This window comes from Priapulus caudatus, unplaced genomic scaffold (assembly GCF_000485595.1).
Source record: "Priapulus caudatus unplaced genomic scaffold, Priapulus_caudatus-5.0.1 Scaffold650, whole genome shotgun sequence".
NCBI classification, from domain to species: domain Eukaryota; kingdom Metazoa; phylum Priapulida; class Priapulimorpha; order Priapulimorphida; family Priapulidae; genus Priapulus; species Priapulus caudatus.
This window is the reverse complement of record NW_014577711.1, coordinates 151,847-164,730: the sequence shown is the minus strand read 5'-3', so window position 1 is coordinate 164,730 and position 12,884 is coordinate 151,847. Positions and strand designations below refer to the sequence as shown.

Here is a 12,884-nt window from a genome sequence, read left to right as displayed (position 1 = left end):
CTCTCTCTCTCTCTCTCTCTCTCTCTCTCTCTCTCTCTCTCTCTCTCTCTCTCTCTCTCTCTCTCTCTCTCTCTCTCTCTCTCTCTCTCTCTCTCTCTCTCTCTACACACACACACACACACACACACACACACACACACACACACACACACACACACACACACACACACACACACACACACACACACACACACACACACACACACACACACAAACATGCGCGCACGCACACATTCACATTCGCACAGCAAACGCAGCAACGATGCCCGCGTTTAAAATGTGATACCAGCTATACGTGTCATTCTTCAACACTAATATCCCGTACACGGCCCGGACAAAAATTCCGCTGTGTTTTTCAAGCGCAATATATACATTCAAGTATATTACTGGGACGACGACGAGCTAAAAATGACATAATCCGCCTGGTCAGATGAATTAGAAGGATCAACTGAGAGCGGAATGTCCTGCATTAAGCGAAAATACTCAGCTCGAGTTATGATCGTCATTCGAAGGAAAAGCGAGGAAAAGCTAAATATCTTAATCGGTCTAGTAATTTGTGTTTACGCATAGAGATTTAGCACGGTCCGGTCTGAATTACGCCGATGCAGGATTAAATCCTGCAGTCTAGTCTATTCACGGCTTAATATTCTTGTCAATCAGATATGTATCAACTCGCGTTTTACATACGATATTTATCCCGTATCTTCTGTATATCGTCGTTCCGTAAGCTCCTCAATCCGGCGTGTCTTCTGCCGATGTATGGATACATAACTGCGTTGAAGTCTTTAGAATGCTTTAGTCCAAACAGATGGCCGGTCTCATGCAGAATCACATAGCTCATAAGTCGACCTTCTAATGTTTGCAAGTCCCAGTCCTCTTCGTTGTCTAAATGAAGCTCGCCATCCCATTTACCACTGATAAATGGCAGAAAGGCGTGCGCGAGCACCTGCAGACAAAGATAAGCGTGCAGTTATCGGGCAGTTATATTGCTACTAAGAAAGAGCATTTTTGAGTGAGGAGTCGGGGTTATTGATCGAATTCATTCCAGAATAAATTTTAGTTTGATTTTCTATAAGGGTTTTCTGTCAAAAGAACTAATTACACCTAAGACGAAGTAGGTTAAAGTTGAATTAGTGCGTGCATGTACGCGAGTGTAAAATGTGTGTGTATAATATGCTTCTGAGCATGCGTACGCACGTGTGTGCATGTGTGCGACCGCTTGTGCGTGTATGTGTACGTGTGTGCGTGTGTGTGTGTGTGTGTGTGTGTGTGTGTGTGTGTGTGTGCGGTGTGTGTGTGTGTGTGTGGTGTGTGTGTGTGTGTGTGTGTGTGTGTGTGTGTGTGTGTGTGTGTGTGTGTGTGTGTGTGTGTGTGTGTGTGTGTGTGTGTGTGTGTGTGTGTGTGTGTGTGTGTGTGTGTGTGCGCGCGCATGTGCGCTCTTGCGTGCATGTGTGCGGTCGTGCGTGTGTTCGCGCGTGCGTGCGTGCATGCGTGTACGTATTACCTTTCCTTTCCCATCAAATGGATTCCCATCGCCATGAATTCTCTGCTTGAAGCTGATGCTAACATCTGCCTTCCTCCCCGAGTTTCTGTTCTCCGTTATCGTGAGAATACTCTTACGCCTATTGTAATTCACTGCGCGCAGCCAAGTCCGCAATGCTGATCTGAACAAAGCTCTAACGAATACAAGAAACGCACAGATTATAACCGCGCTCGGGAGTGTTAGCAAATAGAACAGCTACAGGGATTAAAAATTCCACAAAATGGCTGGGAAAAATTCCGAACAGGTCGCGACGCGTTTATTGTTATATATATAGGACATGAACCCACGACTCTTAGAAGAAGAAAAAACTAATGATAATGATCGAGAACTTTGAGGAAAAACGATTATAGTGATGAATCGTGAGATGTGCATAGTCATATACTACGCACTGAACGCCACCAAAAGCTACTGATTGTTACTACGCCGATAACTATACCGACAACTACTGACAGCTACCGACAACAGCATACAGAAATGACACCATATGTGTAGGCATAATCACATCTAGCAGAGCTGAAAGTGGAAGAGATTTAGGTATCTGAAGACACATCATATTCTCCAGGCTTTTTAGAGAGGGATTCAGAAGATTAATAAAACTGGCTAAGATCCTAGAGGGCAATCTGAGTTCATTCGAACAATTATTGTGATAAAGCAAATCCCAGCTTGTATATACTGTCAACCCTATTACGCCCATCCCAAGGGTTTTATGGAACAAGAGAACAAGAGCATTAACTTTCCGCGAACAGGGGATATTGTCGAATTATTTTCAGAGAACAAGGGAACTGCTGATTAGATTTTTGGGAACAAAGGAACTCAAATTTATCATCTTTGCGATTTTTTTCACAGTTTTCTGAGACTGTTTACAATAAACTTTGAAGTATTTCAGGGTCATTTCAACATCGTGTGCTGTAGGGACGATTAGGGTCCACAATTATAGGTCCTTTTCACTCAAGCGTCACCATTTTTTGCTTCCTTTGGGAGTTCAATTTAGCGAGGTTCTACTATACCAAACAAATATGGGAACAGTGGTAAATATTTTTGGGGATTAAAGAAACTGGAAAATAATTTTCGGGATCGTGGGAACACAAGATGAAAATATTGGGTACTGGTCTATAATCTTACGGGTCGTTGGTCCTACGGGTCGTTGGTTCTAAGGTTAATAGTAGGAGGGGTAGAGAGTGAGAGTGGACTTTGCAAATTGAACTGTTTATTACCGTAAGAGGTGGGATTCGAACCCAGAATCAATGGTTTAGGAATCCGATGCTGTATGCATTCGGCTACTGAGCCGTTATGGTTATGCACCATGGATTCACATGTTTGTGATGTATAATGCTATAATCTGTACGCCATCTATTGATGAATAAAATTTTTATAAATTTTTAACTTTTGTTTGAGCCAGAACCATCTCCCAGACGTGCTGATTCTGAAAATATATTTAGTTTTCTTCTAGGCTGCGGAATTTTCTAGTTATGCGCGAACACAATCGACTGAACAACTTTATATATATAGAATGCACAAAAACCAACAAAGAAGACAGACTAAATGCAACATGAACTGCTTATTTAAATTTATGTTATTTAATAGCGTTTGTTAAAAACGTTTTATTACGATTAGTAAAACGTTTGTAATAAGGTTATATTTAAGTTATTGAGAAACGTTTGCCAAAATTGTTTTATTAACGTTCACTAAACGTTGATAGTAACGTAACATGTCGGTTCTTAACAAACGTTTGCCTAAAACTTTTTATTAACCACTACGTAACATTTAAAATAAGGTTGTGAAATTTGGTTCCATAAAAGTTTAGGTTCGTTTACTAAATTATCATTTTTTGTAGTAATTATACGTTGGTCGAACAAAAATGCCGTAGATGAAAGTTTCATTATAGTGGTATTTTTTTAGGATCTAGCATGAAATGATTATCAACTCTAAACAGCGTTTTTTTTACAAACGTATAGCCATGCATTTGTTGAACGCTTTATAGGTATTTCACGTTTAACCATGTACGCGCATGTATATTAAACTCAAGTTTATTACTTATTACTACTACTGAAGGGGTTGAATAGCATTTGGATGATTGGTTGAAATATCGTGCCTGCGTGTGTGCCTGCATATGTGCCTGCGTGCGTGCCTGCGTGTGTGCCTGCGTGTGTGCCTGTGTGCACAGACACTTGGAGCATGCTAAATAAATACAAAATCTATTTACTACCAAAGTCTTAATGTTTCTTTACTCTCTTTCACCTATTATTATGCACACTCTATATCTATGTGTAAGTGTGCAGTAGCGTGCAGCAGCGTGCGTGTGGTGGGCGTGTGTTGCAGTGGCTGGAGCATTTGCAGCACGGCTTGTCGGCAATAATAGGTGAAAGAGAGTAAAGAAACATTAAGACTTTGGTAGTAAATAGATTTCGTATTTATTTAGCATTATATTGTATTGAAATGCTCCAAGTGCATGTGCCTGTGTGTGTGCGTGCGTGCCTGTGTGTGTGCTATAGAACAGTAACCAAAACGTTTTCGAGAACAAGTTATTTTATTAATGGGGAACAAAGGAGAAAATGCATAAACATTAAGGAATCAAGGGACCGTGTACCCCTTCTAGGAGGGACTCCCTATTTTTTCATGTAAAGGTGGTTCCTCTGACTTCAAATAATTGGCTGTTTAAATTTTGACGTTAATTAATCGACTTTTAAGTTGTAGGGCGTGCTATATCCTATTCGATGTCAAACGTAAAATAGGTTTAGAATTGTTAGGTACGATAGTTGGTACATATGTCTATGTTTCCTTGTACGATATTGTCGGTAGATGTCGGTAATTGAGTCTATTTGTAATTGACGCGCATGTGCTCGTGCATGGTGCAATAGTGGGATGCTTAATATTCCGAGCTTTCCCCGTAAAGAGAAAACCAACATGCATATGATGTGAATAACAGGAGCTCGGAGTGCTGGTGTACGCAATGTGCTGATAAAATGACTCACACTCTGAAGACGACACATGGCGTGGTGGTGTCAAATAACTATACAACATGTGATGATCGAAAGCTAACATCTAGCGCCACCTGTATCTTAGGACGAGTACTCGATTACGTAGCGTGTTGCACTAATGGTGAACCTAATTATGTAACACGATGTTTCATGAGAATACCTGCTTGATGAATGCTGATAATGAGAATACTCGACGATGTAGCATGAAAGGCTATGAGAAAATCTGATCATATAAGACTATGTAGCATGATATGCTATGAGAAAATCTGATCATATAAGACGATGTAGCATAATATGCTATATGAACATCTTTTATATAATATGATGTTGCATAAAAGGAGTGATTATGTGGCGCATGACTAATTACTATTATTATTTATTACTGAACAATTAACGTGTGAAGAAATATGAAGCCAATAATTACATATATTGCGCAGTAAATATTTGTCCACTAGTTCAACACGCAGATGTAGTTTAATTTGTATTACACGAGGGATTACCTTGTTTCCAAGTAGCTAACGGTATGTTGAGTATCCTCCTGGTTTTTCGTTTCCCACAACAAATCACATATAAACCACCATCGACTGTTGTCATAAGGATCCGCTGCTCTCTCTATAACAGTCAGATATCAGACATTATATACACGCACAGAGCCGTAACTTTCATGTGCAGTGATTACAGACTCAATTAATTCTAATGCTTTGAGCGAAGAAAATTTTAACGGCAGTTATTTTTTCCTCAAAACGTTAATGTGCAGCATGCGCGTACGAATTGTTATCAAGTATTGGCTCACTAGCGTTGAAAAGAGTTTCAGAATCAGCAGGTATCAGGCGATATATGACTTGCAGGCGATTAGCATATGCAGCCAGTAAGTTTGCGTGCCGTACTTTTTACTTGTGCAAGCCTCTCATTTGTCACTAACCTATAAAAATTGCCTAGCCGCGGCAGATTAGAGATTTATACATGGGTTTGATGTGATATTTCATGCCAAGTTGCACAAAAACCGGCCGCGTGATGAAGGAAGTACGGAAAATGCATTTACGACAGATGATATCTGGTAAGAATATCTCAATAATATATCATATCATATAATGTATAAAATCCGCCCATATTGTATTGCTTCTTTCTGGTGCATTGTATAATATCATAGAATAGAATATATATATGCTGCTTGCGCGCGCTGGCATGTGTGTATGTGTAATATTATCAGGAGTGTCATCTATATTATGACACCTCTAATACTCTGTTGCCAGGGGCGTAGCTACGGGGGGCCTGGGGGGCGACGTGCCCCACAAATTTGCTGTGCCCCCCAGGTGCGCCCCCCACATAAAAAGTCATGCTTGATAAAAAAAAAATTGAATTGAAAACATGCCGTTAGAACAGTAATAAATACAAAGAAAGAGTTATATATTGTGCCCCCCCCCACGAAAATGTAAGGCCCCCCAGTGCCCCCCGCTGGAAAAATCCTAGCTACGCCACTGTCTGTTGCACCATATAAGATTAGAGTCTCTAATGCACGTACTCCTGATATTATAATAAGCGTACAACGTCACGTTACTATAAATAAAAGATCCTCGTGCAAAGCACTCACATATTTGTCTCGGCTATGCACAACGCTCTAGTTTTGCGAGAAACGTTTGCAGCCATGACAATGCTTAAATGATAGAATTTGGGACAAATCTTTGTTGCGTTACCGTAACGAGTCACGTGTGTACCATTATTTGTCGCTTTCTCAAATTTGGTATAGAATTGACTATATAAATAGGCTGCAAATAGTGTTCCGTCATGCGAATATATCGCTTCACACACCGCTGCGTTTACTACGAGCTTTCACGGGTCTATACCGGTATGTGTAATTAGTGTGGCCTAGAATTAGAACACAGTAGAACGAGTCAAGATCTTAATCCCTTCTATGAACACAACAAAAACTTTGAAAATCCATTCGAACACTACGATCTGAAGCGATAAGCAAGGGAACGAGAGAGCTATATTTACTTACTGCTCTTTCCGATTTCTTGCTCGAGATTGGCTTCATCGACTGTTGAGTTGTTACTATAAGTGACGTTATCGCTGTATTCGTTGATCTCTCGTTTAAATCTAAGCTGGTAGTCGTCGATATAGTCGTAGTCGTCGAATTCGTCCTTGCTCGTGCTGCTTATACCTTTGTCCCCACACTTATACTCGTGCATACTTTCCTGAGTTTTTTGGTCGAAACGTCCCGTCGCGGGAAGGTCGTTGTCGTTTTGGTAAGCCCTGTAAGAACGAAAATACTATTGTGCAGCGGTATGCATTTGAAACCTAACAATCGCAACATCTTTCCCAATCCAGTGAAGCTAGTGTGTGATTTTGCCCCGTGTAGGAATGTCAACTGCTATTTAGCCGTAACAATTATATTCTTGTTTCGCGTTACGATTCTAATAAGATAGCAGCGACGTATTCGTTGCTCTCGTTTACGCTGGTTTAATATAAGTTATGCTACATCGATACTATCTTCACCGGGTATGAATGCATAACCCGGAAAATTTCACTGCGTGTAAACGCGGTTACAAACACATCGTTGCATCTAGTTAATTTGCTTGCCACCTCCGTAAAACGCAGAACTCGTTTCTCCACGACCGGAACACCCAAGTGAGTAAGAACTGTCACTGTGCATAATGCCAATGGAAGTGTGCCGCTCGCATGCAGTTGTTATAGTATTTGGGTTCTTCAATACTGCGCCCGTTCGTGTATGTTCACTGTCGCGGCAGACCAACGTGCGGTTAAAATGCCTGTTCTATAATCGTTTACCTGAGCGACTGGTACACATGACGGGCAGACGGCCGGAATGTCCGCAAGTAGCGCTTTGCGTTGAGTTCATTCTGTAACGAGCGGAAATGTGCATTGAAAGTCTGCTATTGCGTTACAACGCACTCCACAAATCAACTCGGACGTGCTTCCTTGGAATAAGTAAGTAATCCTTGGTTTAACATCTTTAGATGAAGGAATAAGATAACGAAATAGTAAGAGGAACAACAAGTGTTTTAAGTAGTATACCATTTGAACATATCTAATATTATATTATTTTTATTTAGTGAATCATCACAAAAATATTGGCTACTCCGGTCAAACACGCGTGACCTGCATGGGGAGTAATGCTCGCATGCTTCATATAAAAACCAGTTTAAGGATTCAAGTGACACGCATTAAAGTTATTTGAACTGTTATAAAAAACGTACTTCCCTATGTGGCAAGCGTGCATCGCATTTTTATAAGCGGTAACATAAAGGTCAACGTAAGCCTGCTGTGTGCGTCTAAGTTACATGACATATATAAATCATGTCCAAACATTATTGTTACTATATACCACGTTATGTAATCCGCCAATATTATATATATATATATATATATATTCACGGTAATTGCATGCTATGTCTTAACCAACACATTTTTGTCATATCGACATTCTAAAGCAGGCATATTTAATTAAAACTGATATTATACACGCAAACGGCGATAGATTGAAGTTGCATTATAGAATCGATTAAATGCACGCTATATCAGCAATAACATTTATTACTTACGACTAGAAGTACTTACGATTAGAAACCTTTCAGCTCCGTGTCCTACGCCGAATAGATGCTCTGCTGTCTTTCGATACACGGGCATAGTATTAACGTTGGTTATATGTTCACCGTGTAATGCGGTTAATACCACAATAAGCACAAGCGGCGTCCTCGCATATATGAAGCACATTTTTTCGTGGGATTATACACTCGAGTGTGACTGTTGACAATATTTTACGCACATACGCAAATGGTTTAGCAGCGAGGATGATACCCGTATTGATAAGCTAATGCCGTGTACCGTGTACGTAATCCTATAGCCATGGAATATGACTGCGTCTCTCTATAATAATAGTACTATCGCATCGCCAAAATATATCTAATCAACGTGATCCACCATCGCAAAGTTCGCTTCGCAGCGCACCCGGCCGTCAGACTCGCTGATGTTATGGTTATCTCGTGTGTAGATATGGTCAATGCATTGCACAACTATAAGTATCATTCGTCGTTCACAGATTAGCATTCGAATCCCTTGGATGGTGACGCTCACGTGTGCGTTGCATGCGAGTGCTGGCGGCTGGACAAGCATGTGACTCGAGGGCAACAACTGTCAGCCAGAGTGAACGGATGAGCTGAACTGCTAACCCACTTAGAAAGTTGCAGCCAGCCAATTGTAACGCGGCCCAGCAACTCGTCCGTGAGTGCGCTACAGCGTCATTTAGCACCGATTTTAAACGCGCGCGGTAATTGCCCGCGTGTTTCGCTTTGCTCGGAAACATCAAGCCTTTCTTTCAGTAAAACGGAGAAATTTATTTGCATATAGGTGAATACTGAGCAAATAAGCCTGTCAGGAGAAAATTACCAGGGCAAACGCGTGTCTGCAACAAAAACGATGCGTGGCATCGAGATTTTTTTTTAGCTATGTTTTGACAGTAATTATTTTGTTATTATTTTGTATTATATATATATATATATATGCATTCATACAGGATTTTACGATAAGCTTTCAGGGCGCATGTATATAAAGGTCCGTTTCGTTTATATAAGACGCGATATATAAAGAAAATCATGTATAAAAGTTATCGTCTGTACTTCGCATTCGCGGACTGTCGCTTTCGTAACCTATACTCGTTAACTTAGGTATTTGTCGAATGTATTACGCCGGTGTTGCTTCCAATCATCTTGACCTTAATCATTAAGATGAGCGTTACTTTTGTTTGCCGAGTAGAAAGTGACACGATTGCGTTAAGCAGACAGTCACGCACGTGTCCTGTGTAAATATCAGTGATCAATCCTCGCTGGCCCATCGACATAATAACATCTTAAAAAACGACTGGCTGTGACTGCCCGAGCTAAGCTCCAACGGCCAGATCTCGATAATACTGGCATAATTGTGAACGTATAAAACGTCGTTTTTGTTTACTTGACACGCGTATATACAAGCGCATCAGTACGTTTCTACGTCCGATAGGAAAGCAGTATGGCTTTTGTAATATGTCCCGTAATAGTACATCAATAGAAAACAAGTACGCTTACAATTACAATTGTAATTATTACTAATCAGCGCATTGATTACTCCCGACGATGTATATGAAATAATGCGCGTCAATTACATGTCTAAAGTTGCATACCTCGTATAGCTACATAAACATGTATATTTTATTTTACGGCCCTCTGAAATTTGACCTAAGTGCACCAAGGTTTCTAATATAAAATCTATAAATAATAAACTATATAATGGCATACAATGCTAAAGCGACGGTATTTTTCGGAATCACGTTTTATTTGCAAACACTATTGTCGTTTTATTCCAGCATATGTCTGCCTGTAGGTCACAGATATTTAAGCTGTTATCTATAAAAGTACACTGTTCCAGTCAGTCATACTTACATACACGATCCATCCCATTTTGCAAAATCACTAAATTTTGAAGGATATAGGCCAACTATTCATAATACTCACATTACAACATAATAATACTAGTCTGACTAGTTTTGTACTGAGCAATGATTTTAAGCAATGTATCATAGTAAATGATGCCTACATCTGACGCAAATAGTATATCGCATGCGTATAGTATAGAGTATAGTGCTCTCGTGTAACATATTAATTTATTAACTCGAGAATAATTAATGTGTATAAAATTTATAAATGATAAATTCAGTCTATCCGGATGTTACGCAGTGGTCATGTTGATCATGCGCAGATATGTTCCGCATGTCATATTTTGGGTGGGAATCCACGCAACGTGTTTGACTGAGACATGAACCTCTTGACCGGAATCTGAACTGAGTGACCGCATACCAACTCCAGATTAAGACGAAGGGATCACTCTTACATAACCGTACGTATCGCCAACCAGTTATAGATATATCTCCTCCGCACGGCCATATTACCGTACGTGTGAACATTCTAGCCTGCGTACACATGATGCACGATCCCAAAATGTTAATAACGAATTCAGGAGAAAACCTCATTATAGTTGTGGGTCTATTGTGTCATGGGTGTTGCTTACGTTCGTGTAACCTATATCGAATAAGCTACGTGTTTGGCACCGCTCACATTCCAACTGATCGGCGCTGCGCACAGAGTAGGTGAATCCTCTCTCGTAAAAGCTGTCAAAGAGTATCTGCTTGATAAATCAGTACTTAGTTCGTCTCGTTATCCTTTGTCTCGCAGGCGCGTTCACGTGTTGAAATGTGTATAAGGCACATTGATCGTAGTGCGCCCGATATCCGGCGGCGCGTGACTAACGCGCCCGTTACCCTGCCGACAACCGTAGACTTCTTTGTCATTGTTATCCACGACTATGTTTTTCTCGGTTTATTCTTTGCCGATCAACCAGCCTTGGTCGAACAGGAATTCTATCGGAATCGCACCATCGTATTCCTAAGAAAAACGACGTTTCGTATAGTTATGATTATAATATTAATAATAAAGTAATAATAATAATAATAATAATAATAATAATAATAATAATAATAATAATGAAAAGAAGAAGAAGACGAAGAAGAAGAAGAAGAAGAAGAAGAAGAAGAAGAAGAAGAAGAAGAAGAAGAAGAAGAAGAAGAATTAAACTGCCTATAGAATAAATCAGAAATCAAGTTTATTAACTATAAACGAGTCGAACCTACCAAATTTACGTCGAATGAGACGCACGTCTGTCGCATGTAGTCGGTGGGGAGACCTTCCAATATGCCTTTTCCCAATAAACGGAAACATGACGGAATTAAAGACTCTTGAGTGTTGTAACCCGAGCAAATGGCCGACCTCGTGCAGAATGGTGTAGTTTAGTACCTGGAAATGCGATGAGAAGGACGATATGATTCAGTAATCACTGCTTTTTATTAATTTACTTATATAGTATAGAGTATATCATCTCTCATTTAGATGTTGTTCTCAGTTCTAACATTTCACAGTTCAGTCACTTAAGGAAAGTTAAACGAGTGGAAACGCTCGCACTAACACCACAACGCATCTGATGGTTTCATATCAACAACATGTGCTGATATTACCTTTCCTTCGAAGGTGCCCCTCTGCCAGGGCTCATCTCGGTCTATGTGTACCTTGCCGTCGTCTCTACCGCTCACGTAGAGAAGAGCTGCGTGGGCGAGCACGTTACCGGGGCTGTCAAACGGTGCGCCGTCGCCGTGATACTTGCCGTGCGCAGAAAGCACGAGGTCTGGTCGTCTGTCGCCCGTCTCTCGGAACGTCAGAATGCTTCGCCGACGTCCTCGATTGATTGCATTGCGCCACGCGAAAATGGCATCTTCGAGCAACTTCTTATAAGCGTAGCGATGACGATTCAGGTCATATCTGCTCTATTTATCTTTTTTGTCAGATTTCGAATCGAGTGCTTAACGTTTCACCTTTAAAACGTTTTACTTAGTTGCCATCATTTAAATTTTTTTCGAAATGGAGCGTAGTATTTAACTAAAATGTCGTATTGATAAGATGGTTATCTTATTAGGTACATTAAGAGATATGAGGGTCAGAAAATGCAGAAAATTTGACAATCGGGAAATGTAGTTGCCCATAGTGGACATATAGTATAGTATCAAGAGCTAATAATACCTAGGTATTATTAGCTCTTTATATTATATATAGTATAGAACTACTACTCGATGTGCGGGCGACGCTAGTATGTCAAATATTGATATACCTGGTGTTCATCTCACTTAATTATGTTCTTATTTTACATGTATAAATATAGCCGACGCCCCATATGACGTTTATAGGTACCACACACCTCGTAATATTTATACAGATTAATGAGTCATATCAAGAGTACATAATAGAGATGGCTGGGGCTGAACTTAAACACGCTTTTCGAATGAGTTTGTATAAGGATGAGCATTATCAGGTGGATTACTGCGAGGCTGAGGAGAAAGCCATACTGCAGAATCGAAAGACCGCGCCCTCTCACCTCATTTCACATGTGCTGCGACCTGGTGGTGGCTTGCCTCCCCCCCCCCCCGCACGCGCACAGATGAACCACCACCTTGTTCTAAAATTAACTGTAACGGAAGAAATAGTGCACAAATACAAACACGCGTAAAATCAATGAAATTCAGCTAAAATGTGACGGAGGAGACATATTGTAATGGTTTAGTTTGAGAAGAGATAGATAGAGAGAGAGAGAGAGAGAGAGAGAGAGAGAGAGAGAGAGAGAGAGAGAGAGAGAGAGAGAGAGAGAGAGAGAGAGAGAGAGAGAGAGAGAGAGAGAGAGAGAGAGAGAGAGAGAGAGAGAGAGAGAGAGAGAGAGAGAGAGAGAGAGAGAGAGAGAGTAGTAGAGAGTAGAGAGAGAGTAGAGAGAGTAGA

At 40.5% G+C, this 12,884-nt stretch overlaps 1 protein-coding gene across 1 annotated transcript in view; it reads right to left on the bottom strand.

Annotated features, from left to right (window-relative positions):
• Positions 1 to 8,665, bottom strand: part of LOC106812449 (metalloendoproteinase 1-like) — a 9,510-nt gene extending 845 nt beyond the window's left edge. The window contains exons 1-6 of the mRNA XM_014816334.1: positions 8,098 to 8,665; positions 7,309 to 7,379; positions 6,521 to 6,774; positions 5,022 to 5,133; positions 1,505 to 1,676; positions 688 to 946 (exon numbers count right to left, since the gene is read on the bottom strand). Coding sequence (XP_014671820.1) covers positions 688 to 946; positions 1,505 to 1,676; positions 5,022 to 5,133; positions 6,521 to 6,774; positions 7,309 to 7,379; positions 8,098 to 8,253 — 1,024 coding nt within the window. The 5' untranslated portion in view covers positions 8,254 to 8,665. The remainder of the gene's footprint in view (positions 1 to 687; positions 947 to 1,504; positions 1,677 to 5,021; positions 5,134 to 6,520; positions 6,775 to 7,308; positions 7,380 to 8,097) is intronic.
• Positions 8,666 to 12,884: the final 4,219 nt, after the last annotated feature.